This window comes from Drosophila yakuba, chromosome X (assembly GCF_016746365.2).
Source record: "Drosophila yakuba strain Tai18E2 chromosome X, Prin_Dyak_Tai18E2_2.1, whole genome shotgun sequence".
In the NCBI taxonomy this organism is placed as follows: Eukaryota; Metazoa; Arthropoda; class Insecta; order Diptera; family Drosophilidae; genus Drosophila; species Drosophila yakuba.
This window is the reverse complement of record NC_052526.2, coordinates 19,491,450-19,515,293: the sequence shown is the minus strand read 5'-3', so window position 1 is coordinate 19,515,293 and position 23,844 is coordinate 19,491,450. Positions and strand designations below refer to the sequence as shown.

The 23,844-nt window shown below is 48.0% G+C and overlaps 4 protein-coding genes across 12 annotated transcripts in view; 3 read left to right on the top strand and 1 right to left on the bottom strand.

Annotated features, from left to right (window-relative positions):
* Positions 1–204: 204 nt before the first annotated feature.
* On the top strand, positions 205–12,773 carry LOC6526018 (neurogenic protein mastermind). Of its 4 annotated transcripts, none has more exons than XM_015191110.2 (6): positions 205–833; positions 2,780–3,046; positions 3,138–3,303; positions 3,390–9,370; positions 9,830–9,934; positions 10,010–12,773. In XM_015191110.2, exons 2-6 carry the CDS (start codon positions 2,957–2,959, stop codon positions 10,613–10,615), a joined length of 6,948 nt encoding a protein of 2,315 aa, XP_015046596.1. In that variant the 5' UTR covers positions 205–833; positions 2,780–2,956; the 3' UTR covers positions 10,616–12,773. The 4 variants fall into 4 exon arrangements, with proteins under 4 accessions (XP_015046596.1, XP_015046595.1, XP_015046597.1 ...); XM_015191109.2 differs by lacking the exon at positions 205–833 and adding an exon at positions 1,339–1,774; XM_015191111.2 differs by lacking the exon at positions 205–833 and adding an exon at positions 1,340–1,512.
* Positions 12,774–13,780: 1,007 nt separating this feature from the next.
* LOC6526017 (ATP synthase membrane subunit K, mitochondrial) lies at positions 13,781–14,395 on the bottom strand. Its single transcript, XM_002101798.3, has 3 exons — positions 14,242–14,395; positions 14,094–14,170; positions 13,781–14,005 (listed from the first exon to the last, which is right to left on the bottom strand). Exons 2-3 carry the CDS (start codon positions 14,166–14,168, stop codon positions 13,934–13,936), a joined length of 147 nt encoding a protein of 48 aa, XP_002101834.1. The 5' UTR covers positions 14,169–14,170; positions 14,242–14,395; the 3' UTR covers positions 13,781–13,933.
* Positions 14,396–14,901: 506 nt separating this feature from the next.
* Positions 14,902–17,090, top strand: LOC6526016 (odorant receptor 9a). The gene is made up of 5 exons (XM_002101797.4): positions 14,902–15,205; positions 15,259–15,708; positions 15,792–16,057; positions 16,141–16,662; positions 16,848–17,090. The coding sequence occupies exons 2-5, from the start codon at positions 15,360–15,362 to the stop codon at positions 16,899–16,901; spliced, it is 1,191 nt and encodes a 396-aa protein (XP_002101833.1). The 5' UTR covers positions 14,902–15,205; positions 15,259–15,359; the 3' UTR covers positions 16,902–17,090.
* Positions 17,091–20,412: 3,322 nt separating this feature from the next.
* LOC6526014 overlaps positions 20,413–23,844 on the top strand; it is a 44,264-nt gene continuing 40,832 nt past the window's right edge. Inside the window, exons 1-2 of one of the 6 annotated variants that reach the window (XM_039373753.1) lie at positions 20,424–20,733; positions 23,016–23,364. In XM_039373753.1, the coding sequence (XP_039229687.1) occupies positions 23,069–23,364 (296 nt within the window). In that variant the 5' untranslated portion in view covers positions 20,424–20,733; positions 23,016–23,068. Of the gene's footprint in view, positions 23,365–23,844 lie in introns of all 6 variants that reach the window. The other 5 variants (XM_039373758.1, XM_039373743.1, XM_039373741.1 and 2 more) reach the window with 5 other exon arrangements.

Sequence of the window (23,844 nt, the reverse complement as noted above, 5' to 3'; positions counted from 1 at the left end):
GCGGGGTGGCATCACTGCGGTTTAAGTATTTTTCGTCATTTTATCTTACAAGTTATGGTCGACGTTTTTAACTGTCAGCAAAGTGTAGTCAAAAATTTATATCCATAAATTAAAAATCGAAAATATCGAACATAAACCACAGTTTGATACACATTCAAACGGTGGCAATCTGCGGACGGTCGGGCAGCACTGCAATCGACACATTCAAATCTGGCAACGCTTGCCGTAAAATGGCAAAAAAATAATACATACGATTTAAAACTAATGGACAATTACGTATTACGTGAAAAGAACGCAACGCAAATAATCAAAATAAAAAGCAACCGCAAGTGGAGTGCGTGTGTAGTGTGAGTGCAAAGCTAAACCCTAGAAAACGAACGGCAAAAACCCGTGAAAAAAACGCATTCAAACGGGTTTACTTGAAGCCTCCTCACCCGATACCATTTTCCACCTACACTTGCAAAAAAGCCACAGCGCGCGAGAGGGACGGCGCGAGTGTGCGGAGAGTGGGAGAGCGGAGTGCCAGTGAGTGCGAGCGAGAGCGCTGACAAAGCCAGCGCAACATAGCGAAAATCGCAACCAAATCGAAATCGAAATTCAACCAAATCGAAGATTCTGTCGAACAAAGACGATTGACAACAACAACAACTGCATCAGCAGCAGCACAACGTCACGTCTTGGTTGAGCTCTCTTTTGTTTTCGTCCCGTGTTTTCACAAGCGGCGAGACGGGCGCTGAGTAAGCGCCAGAAAGAGTGCAAAAAAAAGGCGAAGGAAAGAAAGAAGCCAAGGAGCAACGAACTGTGTTTGCGGTGTGTGCTCTGCGTGCGAAAGGGTAAGCTCTATGATGTCTTATGCTCTCGCTCTGGCCGCAGACCGAGTCTCGGTCCGAGTCGAGATTTGTTTGCTAGCAGGGACTGCAAAATCAGTTTAATTGCACGGCGCCAGGGTTCGTAAATTGGGCATTTTTGTTTTTTAGAAATCTACAGTTAATTAAAAATATTGTTTTGTCGGTTTTGTCAAATTCGCCGTGTGCGAGTGGGAGCGAATGGAACCTCTGCTAATCATGTTGTCCCGCTCTATGTCGCAAGCAGCGTTGCATTTGTCGGCGGCAGGTCATCGTTTTTCGATTTCTCTTTTTGTCGGCATCGATGCAAAGAGTATGTTAATTTCCGTTTAATCGGCAAATAGCACGCTCTCTAATTGTTTAACAATTGCCAGGTGTTTGCCGGGACTGCCACCCCTGCTCTAGTTTTACTTGGCGGTCTGGCTGGATTCCACCGGACCAGGTGGCAACGCCGCAATCCACACCACTCACACGCACGCAATACATGCGAAAAGTGAGAAGTGGTAGAGGAAGAACTCGAGGAAGAAGAAGCAGCGGCAAACTTTACGTTGGAAGGTGGAAAGCAGAATCAAAAGATAGCAATTTGTGCAAAGTTAAACGGTCTATCACAGTTAAATAACCAATATACAGACGGCCAAGTGTGCCAGCAGACCGCGAAACGTTCGAAGTAAACAAATTTAAGCGTTTTCCATTCAGTTTATCATCGCTGCCTAACAAACGAAACTCCCCGAGTGTGTGGCCGTGTGCGTGTGTGGTGTTTAAACGGTATATTTCACTCGTGTCTCTTCTCTTTGTTTGCCTTTGCCAGCCAATGTGCACATACATGCACATGCAAATATAAATAAAAGGATACGTCTGTAAAACAAAAGAAAAAAAATTGCACTCGTCGATTAAATAATAACTATCAAAGCCTCTCGGTTTCTGCGAACGTAAGTGTGTGTGTGTGGGATGTGTGCGCCTGTGCCTGCGTGGTGTTAGTGTGCGTTTTGCTTGTGAATGGTTGTTATTACAAAAAGGAGAAAAAGAATTGTTGCCAAGCGTTTAGATTGTCTTGTACTCCCCACACTTGCATCTGTCAAATTGGTTACATTTTAAATGCCGGCCATTGTTGGTGTTGTTGTTGGGAGGATTTTACTGTCCCCGTTTTTTTGTTGTTGCTGTAGTTGTCAGCCATTGTTCGTCCGCCCCTTCACGCCCCCTCCCAACAATTATTACAAGACGCCACCGCAAAAAATTCTTTCAATGCGTTGCCGCTTCTGCCGCTGCTGTGCGTTGATGTGTGTGTGGGCAGACCCTTCTAGCTGTCCCGCTCCCACTGCCGTCTACATAAGGCAGCCTCTCAGTTGCGTGTGCTTCGGGGCACTAGCTGTCCTGCTCGCACCAAACATTGGCTGCACTCATGGTCGGATCAAAGGGGGGAGAAACTGGAGGATAGTAGCCCCAAACGTTTTCGTAATAAACGCAATATCAACAAAATCCCAATTGATTCTGCGAACAGTTTGTGACAGTTGGATGCAATTACGTTTTAGCTGTCACTATAAAAATATACTGTAAACTTTAAACGAATTTGAAGTTTCTGTGGAACACTTACAAAATCAAAAATACTTCGAAAAAATTCCGAATTGTTGAAACTCCTTGTTTCTTTTTGTCTTCAAAGTTTTGCAAGGTGAAAACGCAAAGTTTCCTAATTATTTGCAATCAATTTCTAAAAAAAACCCCCCCATTTTCGGTGCAGATCCACCTCTGTATGCGTTAGTGGTGCGGATCGGTTGGGGGTGGCTAAATAGAGGAGTTCCCGGACTCGCAAAACAAAGGCCAGTGGTGCAGTAAACAATTTGTAGGGAGCACCACCCACATGCAACTGCCTCGCTTCGCCCCGGCTCGCCTTCACTTGTACTCAATTTAATTGCTATCTACGCTTTTGATTTTTGCAGCCCACCAGAAAGACTGAAACAAGGAGCTTAGGCCGAAAAGCGGCGATCTCAGCACCTTAACCAAACTCTCGCCAAGAGCCAAAGCCAAATCCTAGCCCATCCTCCAGCGCAGCGGGAAGACGAGGAGCGCGGCGGCGGCGTGAAGGAAGCTAACGCTAATGAGGATCTATTGGCAGCATGAGTACACTGGGGGGAAGTAGGGGAGAGCGAAATGCCAAGCCCAAATTTACAGCGTTGGATATAAATCGCATGTACAAGAATAGTCGCGTAAGTAACGAGCCCCTAGACCTAGATCTAGATCTTGATAGTTCTCAACCCTCAACGTATCTGATCACAACATTTTTCTTATTGTTTGCAGGGCGAGTCGAGTGAACCATCTGCACAAAAGAATCAAGTGCCACGTAAACATGGAATGCAAATCTTGGGTAAAGTGCCGTCCGCTAGGCGACCACCAGCCAATTTGCCATCCCTGAAGGCCGAGACCCACACCAGCAGCAACAACAATCTCCTAGTCTCAGTCGAAGGTAGGTGTTCGTTCTGCGATTTCATCATTATTGATGGGTTGTGTGTTAAGATATACGGGTTTAATTGACTGAATTTTGTATTGTAGGAGCCACATCTGGAGGAGCAGGCGCAGGCGGAGCAGCGGGATCTGGCGCGGCAGGAACCAACACTAGCCACAACAACACCACTGCCCACAGCGGAAGTTCAGGAGCGGGCGGCGGAGCGGGATCCGGCGGCGGAGGAGCTGCGTCTTCATCTGCTGGGGGCCATCTATCCCAGCAGCTGACCCACAGTCAGCACCAGCACAACAATAACGTCGGTCTCGGCCCTAACGCCGGAAAGTTTGTCAACAGCAACAACGGCAGCAGCAACAACAACGCCAGCAGCTCAGGCAGCGGCAACAAGAACTTCAAATTAATTAACAACTCCGTGGGCAGCTCCGGCGGCGGCGGACAAGGAGGGTCGAGCGGCGGCGGATCATCAGGAGTAGGAGGAGGACCAGGGTCAGGATCGGGCGGACACTCAGTCAACTCGCCCAAGACATGGTCTGCCATCACCACAGGACACGAGCGGGGCTCGGGCGGTCAGAACTATGGACGCCAGCAACAGCAGGTGGTGCCCCATTACCAGAGTCCGCAGTTCCAGTACGAATTTCCCACGCTGGACGGCACAGTTGGCAGCGGCGGCGGCGGAGGATCGGGAGCGGGTGTGGGTTCCGGATCTGGAGCTGGCAAGAGCCATTACCAGAATCAGGCGCACCATGCCGGTCACCAAAATCATCACCAGCATCAGCAGCACCACCAGCAGCATCAACAGCACCACCACCAGCAGCAACAGCACCATCGGGACTATCACCATGGCCACGGGCGCCAGTATGGACACCACTCGCATCGCGACTACAGAGATGGCAGCGACGACGTCGGCGGCGGGTCCGCGGATCTGGGCGAGCTCAGCCTTCGTCCACAGAACGATACGGCCGCCTGGCTGCAGCAGCAGGAGAAGGCAGCCAAGGTGGCAGCCGCTGCGGCAGCGGACCAGGGCCTCAACCTACAGGGCCCGGGCCACCATCAGATGGGCGGTAATGGCGGAGCAGGCGGCGGTTCGGGCGGAGCTGTGCCCCTGCCCATACTATCGCTGATGCCCTCGTTCATGCGCAGCGGAGCTCCGTTGCCCGCCGGTGGAGCGACGGCGGCCAGTATTTTGGCCGGCGGATCCTTGGACAGTTCTGCTCTGCCCAACGCTCCCTACCAGAACGGAATCCTGGGTGCTCGTTCTGCTTCGCCAGCGGTGGTGGGCAGTGGAGGCTTCAGGGCGGCCACTGCCATTCCCAAGCGACCACCGACCTCCTCGTCGCCCCCACAATCTGGACTGGGCATTGGAGGATCACCCACTCCCCCACAATCCCAGCAGCAGGCCAACGGAGGCGGTGGCGGGGTCGGGCGCAAGGATAAGGACTACGTGGTGGAGCCGGAGGTGGCCCAAATGCAGCGTCCTATCATACGTGAAGAGGACTTGGAGCGCCTCAACGCCATCGCCAAGGACGATAGCTGGACCAAGCAGGACGACATTGACTACACAAAGAAACTAACATTCTCGGACGATGAGTCCACTCCGGAAGAGCACCAAGGACAGGGCAAGCAGCACAGCTCCGCCCAAATGCAGGCGCAAGGAACCTCCTCCTCAAACGATCAACGAAAGCTGTCCGCTTCCACAACCAGTTGGCAGCGCGGCAAGGAGAGCACCGATCGCGACCAGCCATCGGAAGGCATTCAGGATCACCAGCTCCAGCAACAGCAGCAGCAAGAGGTCCGCCAACAGAATGGCCACCGAGGTAGCTCTGGCAACGTGGGAGCACCAGTGGCCGGCGGAATTGCCTTGGATGCCAGCGTGTACGAGCGAGTGAAGCAGCGCAAGGAGGAGGAAGAGCGTCGCGAAATGGAACGCAAGCAGGCGGCTGCCAAGAAGCTGCAAGAACTGGAAATGAAGATGAATAGCAAAAAGGCAGCGGCGGCTGCTCTGGCCGGAGCCGAGGGCGGAGTATCATCTGGCTCAGCCTCGTTGAGCAATGAGGTGCCACCATCGTCCGCCCCGCTAGGCAATGTGAGCGAAGATGAGGGTGGAGGCCAGGGCGGCGGCGGAGGTTTGCATCGCCGACCCCGTGGAAGTATCTCCAGTTTGGGAAGCGGCGTAACTCCCACGGGAGGAGCTGGTGGCGGCGGAGGAGTTTCGTCATCCTCGTCAGCAGGCGGCGACTACGGTCAAAAGACCTTCCTTACCCATTTCCAATCAAATTTACCACCACGTTTCCAGCGCCAGCAGCAGCAACAACAGCAGCAGCTGCCGCGCCTCGAGAAGAGCGCATCTGCAAGCAGTGCATTCGATAGCAATTCCCGCTACCTGCAGAAGGGTGGAGTAAGCGGAGGAGGCGGTGGCGCTGGTGGAGGAGCACAAGCCAATGCTGGGCAGGGTCGCAGCATCTCCGGTGGCTATGCGCAGCGTGGCGCGAGTGTCAGCGGAAGCGGCGGCGGATACGGGCGAAATCGTCACGACAGCAACAGTGCTCGAGAGGATCAGGAGATGGAACAGCAGCAGCAGCAGCAGCGGTTCACCCGCGGCCAGGACTATCGGCAGGCACAAGCTCTGCCGCGCAGCATATCTGAGAACTCGCATCGTAAGACCAGCGTCTCATCGGCTGGCGACGATGTGCTGGTTGGCTCGTGCACCTCGTGGGCGGAGCAAACGGATGCCGAGCAGAAGGTGCACCATCGTCATCGCGAGGAGAGCTTCTCCTCGACCCACAGTCACGACTCGGCAGTGCAAATAAAGATCCTGCAACGCCCGGCCCGACAGCCGAGCCTCAGTGAGGAGTCCTCGAACCAGCAGAAGCAGCTGCCCGCCTCGCCGCAGCAGCAAAAGACACTGGCAGCAGATCCCATGCCCACTCAGATTCTGCGACGCAGCGTTGAGATCGAGAAGCCCGGAGACGAGCGCGCTGACGACAAGTCTGCATTGGAATCTGAAGACAAGGCGAAGTCGGCGGCTGGCAAGGCGGATGAGGACAAGAGCGGCAATAAGCGGCCAAGTCCCAGGAGCGGAGCTGCTTGCGGTGGTCGAGGTGGCCGTGGCTATACTGGCGGCACTGGCGGATCATCCGTAGGATCAGGCAGTAGCTACCGCGGCCAGAGAAGCGCCAGCGACTGGGGAAGCAGTCGTGGAAGTGGCGGCGGCGGTGGCGGTGGCAGACGCTATTACGGCAGCGGCGGTGAGCAATCGGAGCACTCTGAGGATGTGGACGAGGAGTGCTATAGCAGTGGAGGAGGCGGAGCAGCTCGTCGCAGCCCAAAGGAGTCGGGCAATGGTGCGCCCAATTCCGGTGCGTCGGCCAACAAGGCGGGTTTCTCGCCACGCGGCGAACCCTCTAGACGTGGTCGTGGTGGCCTCTCCAGCGGAGGAGGCGCCTCTGCTTCTGGTTACCGTCGACAGCCCGTGGGCACCGGCTCCGCTGGAGGATCGGGCTCGGGCGGAGCGGGCCGCAGCTATGGCAGACTTGGCTATGAGGAATATGGCAAGCAACAGCGAACCTCCGAGTCGGAGGCGGACCTAGACAAGACCAAGCAGAACCAGCTGGCACTCAGCGCCGGCCTGCACAAACCAAGCAAGGATGACAAGGATTCATCTCCGCTTGGGGGCGAGGAGAAGGACAAGACTGCCGCCCTGGCGCCTGCCCACAACACTGCCCTGCTAGCTAAGGATGAGTTACAGAAGGATGCAGCGGGTCGCCTACCACTGCCTCCCGGCCTCGCAGCACCTGGCACAGCAGTGGGATCCGTTACTGCCACATCCTCATCGGTCGCAGTTCCCGGCGCGGCGGACAAGAAGAAGATTGAATCCTGCGCCGTTGTTGGCGGTGAGAAGGTGGCGGGTAGCAAGTTGCCCGCCATTGGGGAGAAGACTTCGCTCGGCGCCGTTGGCTCGGGTCCATCAACCAATCTCCTATTGGACGCCGGTGCACCCGTCAACACGATCATCTTTGAAAACTCCACATATAAACAGCAGGCAGCTGCCGCTGCCGTGGTAACTAAGCCCGGAACGCTCTCGGTGTCCAGCAGTGGCGCCACCATGACCGTTGACAGCCTGTCAAGCGCACTTTCTCAGATGAGTTTCGGTGGCAAGGCGACGGCGGCGGGCTCTGGCGATGATTCGCAGGATATGAAACTCGGATTTAGCTTCGGCGACGATCCAACCACACCCCTAAAGGTTGTGGATACCATCGATAAAACGCCCAGCCAGCAGCAACAGCAACAGCAGCAGCAGCAACAACACTCTCAACAGCAACAACAGCAGCAGCAGCAGCAGCAGCAAAACAATTCGACGGCGGATCTCAACATGAAGATAGCCAGCGTAAAGAAGGTTTGGGAGTCGGCCACGCCCATGTCCGATGGCCCATCGCCGGCGCAGGTGCAGCAGCAACAGCAACAGCAGCCCCAACAGCAACAACAGTCCCAGGTGCAGGTGGTGGCGCAGCAGCAGCAGCAACAGCAGGTGGTGGGACCACAGCAGACAGGTGACGATGGCAGTGGCCACATGAGCGCCGCCTCCTTTGTGGCTGCCGTGGCCGCCTCCCAGCATCAGCAGCAACACCAGCAGATGCCACACTACGCGGTGTCGGCGGTGCACATGCAGAGCCACCACCACCAACAGCAGCAGCAACAGCAGGCAGCGGTGGCGGCAGCGCAGGCGCAGCACCACCAGCAGCAGCAGGCACAGGCGCACCACCAGCACCATGCACTTTCCTCGCCGGGACCGGTGCCCGGTAGTCATGGCCATGGCTACGGTCATGGATCGCCGTTCGACGCTGGATCGTTGGAGCAGCAGTTCCAGCAGGAGGATTACCCCAGTCCCCAGCAGCAACAGCAGGCGCACCAGAAGACCAAGCAGTTGCAGCAGCACCTGGGCATGTCCCCACCGCCCAGCCAGCAGCAGCAGCAACAGCACTCGCAACAGCAGCAGCAAGCTCAGCACCAGCAACAACAGCAGCAGGCCCACCAGCAGCAGCAGCAGCAGCAGCAGCAGCCTTCTTTCTACCAGGCGTCACCGCAGTTCGGCGTTGGAGGCATTCCCACTATTCCCAGTCCGCCGGCCGTGGTGTTCAACTCGTCACAGATGCCGCCACCGCCACCGTCGCAGGGGGGTAATCTGTACGCTCCATTCCATTCGCTCGATCATTCGAGCCGTTCGCCCGCCTACTCGGCGGCGGCGGCCGCCCACAGCTTCCCGAACCACTATGCGGCAGCAGCAGCGGCGGCGGCGGCAGCGGCCGCTGGCGGAGGTCCCTTCAATGTCAACGTGAATGCATACGCGATGCAGACTCCGCACGGCGGCAGCCTACCGCCCACGGCGCCCACACCGGACATGTACTCGAACCTATCCTCCCAGTTCCGATTGGGCGGTGGTCCGGGTCCCGGACCCGGTCCCTTTGGCCAGCCCAGCTCGCAACAGCTGAGCAATCCGAGCAACCATGCCGCAGTGGCAATAATCTCGTCAAGCAGCAACTCCATGATGTCGTCCGGTGCGGCCAAACCGCCGCCCAGCCAGCAGACCATCGGGGCCATTGGCTCCAAATCGGCAGGTAGCGGTGGCGGTCCGGGACCAGGACCTGGTCCCTATGCCACCACTCAGCCGTATATGAATCTTTATGCGGGTCCACCGCCGCAACATCCAGGCCAAGGTGGCCCACCGCCGGGTGCCCATCAGCTGCAGTCGAACAGCTTCTACTCGAATTCGGCGCCAGGCGGTCCCAGCGGACCGCAGTTCTACGGTGGACCACCGCCGCAGGGCAATGGCGGAGCGCAGAGCTATGGACTGGCCACCGCGGCCGGCATGTATGGCGGCCATCAGGGCGGACCGCCCGGCTCCAATGGGCCGCCAGGACCGCCGCAGTCGCAGCACACGATGGGCACCTTCAACACACAGTTCTTGAACTCGCAGCTGCTGACGGCGGCCAGCATTAATCAGTACCGCGGCGGACCGACGCCCGGAGCGGCTTATCTCAAGGGCAGTCAGGGCCAGGCACACATGCAAGACTCGGTAAGCGCAGGACTAGACCACCCAGTATCCACTTTCCCATACCAGTAATCATATTGTTCGCCTAGCTCTATAAAAAATCGAAAAGATCCAAAAAACCAAAAAAAATCAAGACCCCGATCAAGTTTAAGCAAGATTCGGAGCCAGAAAAAAAAAATGACTGAAGAAGCAATGTATTTGAATGTATTCTTGGGTTAATCGCCATATTCTTTGAAACGAATTTGTGTTATTAATTTGTGCTTGGCTTTCCTACTACCATAATGTACATTTAAGATATTCAATAAATGTCTGATACATTAGTATCGATTTGTTTTCATACTTTAAAACCATTCAAACGTAGTGAAGCGGATCAAATTAGAAAACTATATTTGCCCTAAAGGCTCGGAGTTTGGAGATGGATAATATAGCCACTGATTTCCTCTATTGTATGTATCCTAATCACATTCATGCTTTATTTCGCAGATGGGTCGTCAGCTGAAGAGTCCGCTGAGCGCTGATATGAGCCTCGGTCTGGCCAAGCAGGTGCAGTCGCAGCCCAGTCCACCCCATCACAAGAACTACGGCGCGGTAGGTTTCCTTCAAGCTCAGCTTAGTCGACTGCTGCTTTATGCCCTCCTTTCTTCCTCCTACCCTAATATTCAGTGGGATCTGCAGAACCAGGTGCTTCAGCAGCAGCAGCAGCAATCTCAGCAGCAACAGCAGCAGCAACAGCGACAGGGCGGCGGCGGCAATGGTCCCAACATGAATGCATTGGGCGGCCGTGGCAGCGGAGCGGTGGGCAGCGGTAGTGGCAACGGCGGAGGAGGAGGCGGTGGCTCCCAGGTGGGCGGCAATGGCGGCGGCAACGGCGTTGGCAGCGTGGGCCAAAGTGGCGGCGGCGGCCAGGGACGCTATCCCACGCCCATTCAGCGGCCCAACAACTATCCGCAGCATCCGCAACAACAGCAGCAGCAGCAACAGCAGCGGGAACAGGCGGCAGCTGTGGCAGCAGCGGCTCAACGGGCCCAGAATATGCGACAGGTGACCGGTGCCGGTGGAGGCGTGGCCGGAAGTGCCGGAGGCGGTGGCAGTCAAACACCTGTGGGACCGCCCGGCGGCAATAACGGTGGCAATGGTGGCCCCGGTGGTGCTGGAGGAGGCGGTGGAGCTGGCGGTGCGGCAGGATCAGGACCCGGAAAGCCCTACTATGCGAATAACGCCAGCGGAGCGGGCGGTGCAGGCAATCGGGGTGAGTGGCATGCGAACTGAATACCAGATGGTCACCACCCACCAACCACCGCCCAGCCGATCCCAGCCACCCACCATAACACACGAGGATTACTACGAAACAGAAACACAATGATACAGATGGATAGCGCAGCAGAATAAAGTGCAAACTGGCCAAGAGCACGAGCTAGCTGGAGGAATGTATCCGCATCCGAACCGAGAACATAAACGTAAACAGAGCAAGTCAGGATTAAAACTAGATATGTGGAATATAATCAAGTAACCAAGCGAGACACAGGCATCCGCATGAGCCCGCAAAAAATATGTAAAAGGGGCGATGCAAGTAGGATAGTGAGCTATTTGGGGAAATCCCCGTCACAACCGCAAAATGGCAACTCAGAAAAATCAGCAAAATCAGCGAAGGCAACCGTAGCGAGGAACTTTATTTAAATCGCAAAACGAAAGTAAGACGAAAGTTAAGATTCAACAGGAAACGAGTAAGGAATACCTAATTGCAAGAAGAAATATAACAAAAAAAAAAGAAAATGAACACAACACCATACCACACCACAACACACACACACACACATGCATACATTTACATATACATACATACATACAGAATAGCAGATTGTATTTTTTGTCAAACAAATTTACATAATAATATATTACTTTTATATACTTATGATTTTTTGTAGTAGAGTCTTTCTCCTTTAAACGAATCAAGAAAAAGAAAACGAACCTTTGGCACTGCGTATGCTTTAATTTCTTTATATATACATATTGTTTAATTTTTTTTGCAACCAACAAAAAATTAACTAATAATTCTAATTTATGATTATGCTACAATATACATTATATATACCATCTATCTATCTACCTATCTATCTATATTGATATCAATCTTTCTGTGTAGACAGCGAATAAGAGAGAGACAGACAAACAGAGAGAAAGAGACAGACATAGACGGACAAAGAGAGCGAGAGAGAGAGAGAGAGAGAGAAAACGGATAGGGGCGAAAAATAGAGTTTATTTAAGCGCAAAGTTAAGTTCAAACTTAAAACAAATCCATAAAAATCTCGTATTTTTAACAACAACAACAACAACTAATACAATTAGACACCACACTTGCGTAACAAATTGTACTCGGCGGACTCTATATTGTTGTAGTCAAGTGAAACGAAACCCTGATCCTAACTAAAACTAAAAACCAAAAAACAGAGGGCGACAATTTGAATATAGTGTTCAGCGCAATCGCACACGGGTGGCAACGCCGCCGGATCCCTCGCAGTCAGTGCTGCCACCTCGGCGCTGCCGGCGATAATTAGTTAATCGATTAACATTAACCCGCCAGTTCTGCTGCAATTTGAAAATCACGAAAAAGGACGTTTATGCTCAACGTAGAATGCAAATGGTGGGCAGGTGAGGAGGCAACATGAAATTTAAACGATTTATATAAATGTGTAATTCATTATGTAACTGTAACTTAACAAGGATATGATATGTATGGCATATAGTACACAAAAATGAAAAACAAAAAAACAAACAACAACACAGGCAACCACACATAAATATATATATAGAGGCAAAATCCAAGCTAAAGATAAACAAAAACACTCCAGCAAACATTTTTAAGAAAAAGCAAAAAATTCACAAATATATCCCAGTAACCGTAATTATAACGATTATACTCGGATCGAAACCCGGCGGAATGGGGCATGGATCTCTTAACACCCCAAAAGCCAATGGGAGCAAGGAAATCCCTGTCACATTCCGCAGGACTATGCGTAGTAGAATTAATAATTAAACAATGCAAAGAAAAATAAAATGAAAAGCATGAGCAAGGCACTTTTCGCTATGCTTCTGAAAAGCAAACCGAAATAAAACAGAAAACCATATAGCGATATTAATTTGTCCACACACACACACACACACACACACAGAAACTCTCTCTCACACATGCGCCCCAGCCACGCCCACATATGAAAAACCCAAATTATTTGGGACGTTTGCTATGCCAGGCAATGTTTAGTTATTAACAAAACTATAAGCAAAAGCAAAACAAACTGAAATCGAAAGCAAAGCAAATTTATGAAAATGATGAGTAAAAGTAACAAAGCAAGCTTGCTATCACACAATACATGTAAAAGGTATATTATATAGCATATTGATAAATGATATAAACATTAATTTATACCTATATTTTAAATGCATCATCTGGTTTTTCGTCTCCACCAAAACAAGGATAGCAAACAGCATAAGCATGATAACGATTACGATAACGATAGTGACGACGTTTAGGCCGGAAACGGAACGAAGAGGAAGAGTAGACGATGGTGGAGAGGATAGGAGAAGAGAAGTGAAGAGTACTTGGCATATAAATGCATACAAATATATGTAAACCATTTTTACATTCAATTCATTCAAATTAATTTTTAGTAATACTGAATTTTCGTAAAAATGGGCCAGCGAACGCTACGCCCACCGCCCCGCCCCCCTCTCAAAAAAGTCCCTACCCACGAAAAAGAGGAAGTTTAAAGCAAGTTTGAAATGAAATAAAAACTTTAAATAAAATATTAAAAACAGAAAACCAAAAAGGAAATGAAACCCGACATTTTGGTAGATGTGTTGCTAGACTAATGAAAACCACTGCATATTCCTTTCAGCGATTTTAGTTTGGGATAAAAGGAATAGGAATAGTATCTTCCTTTTTTTCAATTTGGGATATTGCTGAAGCCTGAAGTGACATCACTGGATCATGATTTTCCATTTTTTTATGGAATTAAAGGAATGGCGCTTTCATTTGCCAAGCATGGCAATGAATGGACTTAGATTTCTGGTAATTGTGGTGGTAACTGGAAAAAACCTGATGAAGATCATGGTCCTTGCAAGTCGTAAAGTTTTGAATCAACTGAAGGTTGTAATCAACATTAGTATTCAAAATTATTGGACAATTGCCATCTTCTTGCTGGGCTGAAACTCAGTTAACAAGTGGTACCGGCCCTGGAAGTAAGCTTATCCCCTGTAGAACCTCGATAAAGCATAAAAGCAGGTGTGCCACTTATTATAATCATTAGCCCGGCTGATCATGCGTTACCATGTGTGTACCTTGTGGACCATAGATCGGGTATGGTTAGGGTATCCACCGCGGTGATGCCCAGAAATCATGTGGCAGTCCCAGGATCGTTACATAATGCACTTCGGGTGTTCAGTGTGTTACATTCTCAGCTTATTTATTCCTTCAAGGTCTTGCACTACACATAAAATAAACTGATCCGGAATCCACGCATTCCCGGATCCAAGACATCGGTTGTGGCGGATGAGTTTGTTGCAGAGTTGGAGCAAATGCATCCCATCCCTCTACTTCTTCTTGGGCTTCAGCACCTGGTAGGCGATCAGCAGTCCCATCACGGCGTACGTGGCCTTGGCCACCTGAACGGAACGGGATAAATGGATGGCATAATACCCGGAATTAGCATTACCACGAGCACGGCGTTCTGGGATTCTGGGATCTACTCACATTTGCACGGCCGCTCATGGTGGTGCCATTGAAGATTTTCGACAGGCCGGTCAGTTTCTCGCCTTCGCCAGCCATTTCTGCGGATTGAATGCGATGCGTTTGATGTGGAACTTAGCGAATTGCGGAAGCGGGTATTTGGTCTACTCACTTTAAGGTTTATTTGCACGGAATTCGAGCTGCTAGTTGCCTGTAAAAAATATTTGCGAGCAGAGGTTATACAACTGAGCCTATCGGAGCCTATCGGTCTTCGATGACGGGAGGGGATGCTTGTCGGGGCTTATCGATACTATCGAACTGGGCGCACAGTGTTGAAAGGGCTGGACTTGCCAACTGGGTGTAAGCTAATTTCAGCTGACCAACAGCGTCGGTGCGTTGATCAACACTGGAAAAGGTAATTGGCGCGATAATTTGAAATTCCTATATACATTTATAAAACAGTTTTCTGACATTAGTAAATTAATTAATGGGGAGTAATAATAACACTATACATCAAGTTGAAATTGATATATTTCTTAAAACAAACTAAAACTTATATTTATTTCTCTAATACAACTTTAGGAAATATTTTGATAGATACTTGAATAGATTTAGTTTTGAACGCCATACACATTTTCCGTTGGTCTGTAAGCAATCGAGCGTGGAAATGTCCTTATCAAAAGTCAACGACAGCTTTGCGAATCGCATCTAATTAAGGAGCTTAAAATAAGCGCGCCACATCTATTTGCTTGCTCGTGTCGCTCAAATCTGCACAGACTCATTAAAATTATAATGCACTTGCTGGGAACTAAAGGCTGCCATTTGATTGTCAGGACGAGCGAGTGAAAGGGCCGGCATTAAATAGAATGCGGCGAAAGGCGGAAAAAATCGTGTAATTAGAGCCATAAATGCACTTGAAGTCCACCCAGGTCCACACCCATTTAACTCACAAGCCCGTGCACAAAGGAAGCATATTAAATGAAAGTAGTGCCAAATCCTCCGACTCAACAATTAGTGAAAAATCAAAAAAAAAATGATATACAGTTCAACATAGTTTACTCGAACGTCTGCTAAGTTATATATATAATAAAATTATATAATATATATATAATTATATGTTTTATGTAACTACTCAGGTATAGCACACACACAAGGAGATGTATAGATTTAAAGAACTATATTTCTTTAGGTTCGAAGAAGCTTGACTGTATTTTTGACATGACATTAACTGCCACGCCCACTCAGTAGAAAGTATAAGAACCCAACGACAGTACAGTTCGCCAGTGAAAGATGAGCGACAAGGTGGAAGGAAGAAAACAGGAGGAAAATCAGCAGGAAAAGGACCAATCCTTGCGGGTGCAAATCCTCGTTTATCGCTGCATGGGCATCGATTTGTGGAGTCCCACGATGGCGAACGACCGTCCGTGGCTGACGTTCGTCACAATGGGACCGCTTTTCCTGTTCATGGTGCCCATGTTCCTGGCCGCCCACGAGTACATCACCCAGGTGAGCCTGCTCTCCGACACCCTGGGCTCCACCTTCGCCAGCATGCTCACCCTGGTCAAGTTCCTGCTCTTCTGCTATCACCGCTCGGAGCTCGTTGGCCAGATCTACCACATCAGAACCATCTTGGCTAAGGGTATGTATTGCATATACAATGTATGTATGTACGACAAACAAAAGGATTTTTTTGTTTAATTAAACATATTTTACAACTGACAGAAATCAGCGTGTGGCCGGATGCGCGGGAAATCATTGAAGTGGAGAATCAAAGCGACCAATTGCTCAGCCTTACGTACACCCGCTGTTTTGGCCTGGCGGGAATCTTTGCGGCATTGAAGCCCTTTGTGGGCATAATACTCTCCTCGATTCGCGGCGACGAGATTCATTTGGAGCTGCCCCACAATGGAGTTTATCCGTACGATCTGCAGGTGGTCATGTGGTATGTGCCCACCTATCTGTGGAATGTGATGGCCAGCTATAGTGCAGTAAGTGCATCATTTCTTGCTTCATTTCCATTTTCTTTATAATTGTGCCAAACATGGAACATGGAATGCTCTTTAAATTTAAGGTTACCATGGCGCTTTGCGTAGACTCGCTGCTCTTCTTTTTCACCTACAACGTGTGCGCCATTTTCAAGATTGCCAAGCACCGGATGATCCACCTGCCGGCGGTGGGCGGCAAGGAGGAGCTGGAGGGTCTGGTCCAGGTACTATTGCTGCACCAGATGGGCCTCCAGATCGCCGATGACATTGCGAACAAGTACCGCCCGCTGATCTTTCTGCAGTTCTTTCTCTCCGCCCTGCAGATCTGCTTCATTGGCTTTCAGGTGGCCGATCTGTTTCCCAATCCGCAGAGCCTGTACTTCATCGCCTTTGTGGGCTCCCTGCTCATTGCGCTGTTCATCTACTCGAAGTGCGGTGAGAATATCAAGAGTGCCAGCCTGGATTTCGGCAACGGGCTGTACGAGAGCAACTGGACCGACTTCTCGCCACCCACCAAGCGAGCGCTCCTCATCGCCGCCATGCGCGCCCAACGACCTTGCCAGATGAAGGGCTACTTTTTCGAGGCCAGCATGGCCACCTTCTCGGCGGTGAGTTTCTATAGCCATGCCACGTGCCGCAGCCATACACCGGGAGAAATGGTTCAAAGTTCTTGCATTTCTTGCTTCTTTTTATCTTCCATCTATTTGGTGTTATTGCACACATAATATTCAATATTTATTTATTTATTTATATTTATGTTTTTATTTATTTATTTATTTTATTTCCGTTGCAGATTGTGCGCTCTGCCGTGTCCTACATCATGATGTTGCGCTCCTTTAATGCCTAAGAAGGACATCAAAATGTGTGTGTGCCAGGTGACGTGGCAGTTTTGTTTACAAGATGCCAGCTTCAGCAACAATATAATAATAACTAAACACATTTATTACATGCTTGCACATGGATTTCAATTTCAATAATTATACAAAAATGTTGTTAAGTGCATTAGAGGTACACTCAGCGCACAGATAAATCTGAACTACAAAGTTTTCATATTATCGGAAATCAGAGCGATGAAATTCACTTTCAATTTCATACACCCATTTGTGTGTTTCCATCTTTGAATCATCAGCTGCGACGAGCTTGTTGGATTAATTTGTTTTATTTTTATAACGAGCCAGCATTTGGAATGAGTTGGGACGAATGTGAGGGGCACAGACGTCACTGCCACTGCCACCCATCGTGACGAGACTTCTTTTTTCAACTTGAGCTGCTTTTCCTAGCTCAAAAGAAAATGGGGAAAGTTCAGTGGGGAAGTGGAGCAGATTGCAAGCGATATTGCTGCAAGCTATACGTATATGTTCGCGATTTTTTTTTTTTTTTTTTGAGTCAGACTCAGTCAGTCTCAGTCGGTTTCAGTCAGTTTCAGTCAGAGTAGCACTTGCACCCGTGCTCGACCCATTTTCTAGCTGGCTGTAACGATTTCCTGTTTCCGAACCGTGATTGATGACAGGCGACTATGGAGCAGGAAGTTCGATATCTGCTGGATGCAAAAGTCTTAAGTACACGCAACACTGAGCTGCTTGATTGGATACCTGGATACTTGGATACTTGGATACCTTGGATAACTGGATAACTGGATACTTCGGCAGTTTGTCAGTTTGGCAGTTCGTCAGTTCGGCACTTGCGAAACCAAGTATCCAGCCAAGTATCATTGCCCACATTTCACGCCCGTTGCACTTAAATTGCCAAACGTTTTCCGTTACCGCGAGTCTCATTTCATAAGTTCTTAATTACGTATACGACGTGGTGGACAGGGTCTGAATAGCTCACGCGGTGGTTCATCGGGCTGCAAATGAAATGGGTTGGTGTCAATCGTAAAATGCATTAGCTACATGTCGTTCGAACGTACACGAGTTATTTAATTGCAAAGTTTTACGTGTTTTTGTCAATACCTATATGTATTTGCGGAATATTTGGCAAGTTGATTGCTATTTGTTAAATATACTAGCTTCAAAAACAAACATATAAGTTTAATGTATTCCCGTTTATGGTATATAATATTTATGTTCTTATATAAGTGACTACCGAGAATGCCGAAAAGTGATTTCTTTTTGCTGCTGATTGAATTTCTCTGGGGCTGCGAGCTTCTAATTTCGTTTGCCCCACCTAAGGTCATCACCCCAATCAGCTTCCCCTGTTTTTGATTTACATGCCCAGAATTGAATTTATTTATCTCCCTCTCGCCAAATGCCATACCCCCTCCCCTCGACCGAAAAGTCCGATTTGGTAACAACAATAAAGCAGATTGGCAGCGGAGCAGTTGTAACCGAAACAAAATAAACGAAATTGAAATGTCCCTGGACCTGTTCATGATTTATTGCATGGCATAGCGACTGGATATTCTAAACTTGTTGGTACTAAAACACAGAGAAAAAAAAAAAACCAATAAACAAATAAAATATTATTTGAAATATATGTGCAGTGCGAGTGCCATGATTGAGCATAAATAAAGTGTACAGTAAGCTGGCACAAGCAGAGCTCATGAATTTGGAAAATAAACTGTTTTGACAACTTGGGGTTTTGTGTGCGCAAACAAAAAGGGTTTTTTCTTGTTTTTTTTTTTTCTTCTGCTTTGTGTTTTTTTGTTTCACTGGCAGGAGTTTTGAACTACCCGGTAAATTACTTAGCAGTGAATAATTCTATATCCCCTGGTGTACACCTCTCATCGCAAGCCGGAAACAAAGGCCCTTTATAGCCTACTGTGCCGGTAGTTTTTTCCATCCCAGCCACTGCCATTGTCCTAGAGCTCCACTGGTTTATTTTGAATGGAAGGGCATTGTAAAAGGCTGGAAATAATACTCACTTCCTTTGCTGCAGCTGCATGATTAGGGGATCATTCCAAGCTGCTCCCCTTAAAAACGGCAAGTAAATCCTTAGATAGTTAGCTTATTACCAAATTGTTTTGAATATTGGCATTGTAAAAGGCTGCAAGCTGCTTCCTTAATAACTGCAACTAAATTCCAAGATAGTAAGAATATTGCCAAAGAGTTGAGTAAAGAGTTTCCGGAATTTAACGAAAAATATCAGTTTTACATCGAAGAAAGATTGAAAGACATGATAAATAGGCATTAGGTAATTTTCCAGCTCATTGCAAGGTGATACGCGATGTGGGCAATCATAATTTCGGCGGCTGCTAACTGCGGCATGTGCGCCGAATATCCTGCGGAGGTGCTGCCTGTCCTGCCTGTCCTGCATGTCCTTTTTCAAGCTGCCTCCGTAAAAGCGTCACAAAGTAACGCATGGAGCTTAACGACTGCGGCCATAATGTCAGGACAAGCTGCTCCGCCTCAGCGCCATCAAAACCGGACATGACCTCGGATTCGGATGGATAGCAGGTTGGAGAGCAGCAGTCGTCTTAGGTGGCAACCTGAAGCTAAGCCCGCCAAAAGAAGAAACACGTTGAAAACAAAAAACCATTAAAGTTTATATGCTTTATGTTTTCACTTTTAACGCTCTTTTTTTTTTGGGCGAAACAGAAAGGCTTTGGAGCAAAAGGCAGATGATGTAGCGGCCCATTGTCATCGAAGATGATTTATTGCCCCGACTGCAAGTGGCCAAACAATAAAAAAAGAAGAAAAAAACTCATGTTTATTCCGTTGTCATAGCGTAAGAAGTACAAAGAGGCGAGCTGAATTATCGAGTATACGCAGCGTTGGACACCGCAGGCGGATATATTTCGCACTGCAGTTAAGCTCCTCCGCAGGAAGGACCTCGCAGGAAGAAGTCCCGCTGCTTTTGAAAACAGAAAAGCTAGTAGTATATTCACTATATTCGCTATAAGCAGTTGGCTTTAGAATTATTAGAATTAGACTGGAGTATTGTGTATCTAAGAGCTAGTGAAACATTCCATGAGTTTCTCTTATTTAAACAAAGTAATGATATTTGTTAAGTTTGAATTACAAGAGTGGTTAAAGTGCATAAAGTAAAAGAAGTAAAATCCCTTGGAATGAAACTCAAAAGCTTAGCTACTAACGTTATTTTTAATACATTTTTTCCCAGCCAACAGTTGATTACATTTTAGTTGATGAACGATTTATATTGACCAAGTTTCTCAGTAGGCCAGGAATCTAGGATGCAAGGTAAGCAATTAATATCCGAAATATTTAAGCGAGTCCTTCGGAGAACTTCGCGGCTGTGGACGTTGTGAGCCAGAGCTTTTCGGAAAAAGCTTTCGGAGTTGCAGTAACAGGTTCGCCTGTTGGCTGGCTGGCCTGTTGGCAACAGCTGGCCAAAACCGTTTACGGCCCAGTTAACAGGGAAGCAACAGTGCGCTGGCCGATTTAAAATAGCGCGTCCGCTGACAAGACGACTCAGTTCCTGTTCAGCCACAGTCGGTTACGCTTACCGTGAACCGAGAGCCCCCGGAAAAGTAGTGTCGAGGCATAGAAGTGTGGAGCAGTTGTATTCAGTACTTAGTACTCAGTACCGCAGTCAGTCAGAATTCAAATCGCAATCAGATCCCAAATCTGGCAAACCGATCGGACCCATTTCAAATCAAAATCAAAATCCAAATCCAAATCGAATTCCAAACTTTAATTAAAAAATTAAATTTCAAAATTTATTGAAAGACATTGAAACACTTGTCGCGTGCTCACTGAAATCATCGCAAAGAAATCAAGGTTTGAACTCTGGTTCTTCCCCTCATTTGGTGTCTGTTGTACGTAATTTTTTTGTTCATTTTTTTGAAAGTGCGTGCGTGTTATGAAAAGTTTGTTTGAGGGGCTTTCATTTTGAACAACCAAACAGAAAAAAGAAAAACGAACGTAAAGCGAACAAAAAAAGTAGGTAACAACAAAGCGGCTAAGCGGGAAAATCGGAGGTCAGGTATCCTTGGTGCCCCTGTCCAGCCAGCTATTATAAGCCATCGTTTTCCCTTTAATTTTTTGTTGTTTTTTTTTTATTTTCTGCTTGCCTCGGCTCTTTGGAGGTGTAGTATCCAGTTTATGCAGACCTATGCAGAAAATTTGATTTCATTTCATTTCGTCTCAGTTTGGTTTGCTTTGCTTTAGCTTCGTTATTTCCTTTGCTCTTGCTTGGGTTCCGGTTCCTTTCGTCTTTCTTCCTTTTTTTTGGTTTATTTTTTTTTTTGGATTTTTTTTTGGTAATTTTGTGTTGCCTTTTCATATTTGATGAGGACGTGTTGGCAGACACAAGGGGGTGTCATCTATACATATATATGTATATTATACATATGTATGCTATCCTAAAACAGAAGCTCCAGTTGCAGCTCTCCTTGGGCAGCGTTTTATACTTTATTTATCTGTCGTTCCCGCCCACCAAGACCCATCCACCCATCCACCCAGTCACATAGTCACCCAGTCACCCATTCACATAGTCACCCATTCAGCCATCCAAACGTGGCCCTTTGTTATGCATGGCCGTGTGAATCATTCATATGCAAATGCTGTGAAAATTCCCATTTATGTTTTGAGGAAACCCGCAGCAGCCACAGAAGTGAGAGTGTAGTCCTTCTTCTTATCGTCTTGTGGTCTTTTGGTCTTACTGGTTTGAACTGCAGGGTAGCAAGGGGTGCCAAACGAGCACAAAACTGCAGCTATAACTGGCCAAATGCCATATTTTAGTCTGCATTAAGTGTTGCCTACTTATCGGCGGCAGCTGATAGCTCTGCTTTGTTTGTCCTGGCCAATTACGCCGGTGAGCAGTTCATTTGCGACCATGACTAACCGCTTTCTATTTTCCGCTTGCCACTCTAATCTAATCGGCTTTTCCACTGAAGGGCGGCGCATCGCCGTGTGATGCCTAATCGCATGTGAATGATTCGAGATTTGTCCATTCCATCGCATGTGCCATTCAATTTGTTTTTCGACTAGCCGTTTGATTAAATAGCAAGTGTACAAATGGCTAAATGTTGCTCACACTTACTTACTTACTTACTTACTTACTTACTCTTTAATCGTAAACATTTTGTCATAAAAAGAGGTATGCAACACTCTGTGCTTAAGCTCTGTGATGGCAATGAATCCCATTAATAATTAACTTAATTCACAAAGTGGCAATGTTCTTACTGCTTTTTTTAATTACTCGAATTGTCGAATTGTCGGTGTTTCATCATCATATACTGCGTATGTGGTGGCTTAAATCCGCTCTGGGTGATCAATTGCAATTGGCGGACTGTTGACGCATTAAGCCCCTTGTTCCTTGTCCATCATAGCCACATAGCCATAGCTCATAGCCTTTTTACGGCTTTTCCATTGCGGCTCGAAATTAACAGATTAGTAGAATAATAAATACAGACTTTCAAAGTAACTTCACAACAACAGTATTCACATCAAAATCAACACAACGCAACGCAGCACAGCGAACTACTACGCCATTCATTAATTGTAAATGAGTTAATTTTGTGTAAATATGAAGGTTTTTTTTTCTTAAGCCAAAGTGCCTGGCTGCGGCGGCGGCTTCCAGTTTCTAATTTACTTGGAACAATATTATAGTTTCCCTGCTACCTTGGCCACAATCCTACCTTGGCTCCTGAAAATCCCGAGCGCAGAACTTTCTCCTTCTTATTTTAACATTGCGGCTAATTTGCTCCGACCAGCTAACCAACCAACAGCAGACAAAAGAAAAAGAAAAATAAAAACGAAAAGAAAAAATGCGAGGAAATGTGGAAAGCAGTAAGAAAAGTAAGGGTTGGGTGTAAGAGGCTTTCCACCAGCCACAGCAATTAATTTACATTAATTTCCCTTTGTTCGCATGGCATTGTTTTCCTTCGTTTCGTTTCGTTTCGTTTCTGCTTTTTAATTTTTTCTTGATTTTTTTTATATTTTTGTATATTTTCTTTTTCTTTCTGCCTGGGTAGCCGCAGCAACAGCAGCGATTTTATTAAACAGCAATTACAACACTTGGGCATCTGCTCTGTACCATTTCATCGCGACCTGGAAAGGACCCGTCCATATTAGCAGGACCTAGAACTAAAAGAAAGCGGAAAGAGGCAGGATGTCGGACAAGCAGCAGGAAAAGCCGGAATCAATTCCCGAGGAGAAGGTGCAGCAGCAGCGGGAGCGGGAGCAGCGAGAGCAGCGGGATCAGGAGGCTTCTGGCAGCAGAAATGGGTGTTGCGGATCCTGCCCAGATGCGGATGCGGAACCGGAAGTGGAAATAGACGTGGAGGTGGAGGAGGCATCGGGATCAGCAATTGGAGCTGCAGCTGCCGGCGGATCGGATGCACCCGGTCCGGCTAATCCGAATCCGGGACTGGAACGCGACAGGGACAGGGACTCGCACGGCGACAGGTGAGTGCAGCCACTTCCGCCGATACTTACTCCTATTCCGATAGCCCATCCCATTCCGAGTATCCAGTACCCAAGTAACCAGTACCCATTGACATCCAGCCCCATCCTCACGTGCGATTCCGTGCGACCTTGTCAATATCCATTAGCTAATTGGGCATGCGATGTCGTGGAAGCGAAGCAAAAGGTGGGCCTATAGTCTGGCCCTGGAAAAGTGAACCCAAGTGTCCCAAATTAAATCAACACCAATTCAATATACCGAGTAGCATGCGTATACATACATAATTTAATTATATTAACCATACATCCTTTAATTATATGTATAGTTCTATATTATACACAAATTGGTTCATCCAAAGAAAGCTCCATTGAGATGTAAACTTATAGGTATCTATTACATATAATATATTCCTATAATATAGTACTTATTACATATATTATGTATATACTCCTTGTAAAAACTTGGAACTTTCGACAGAATAT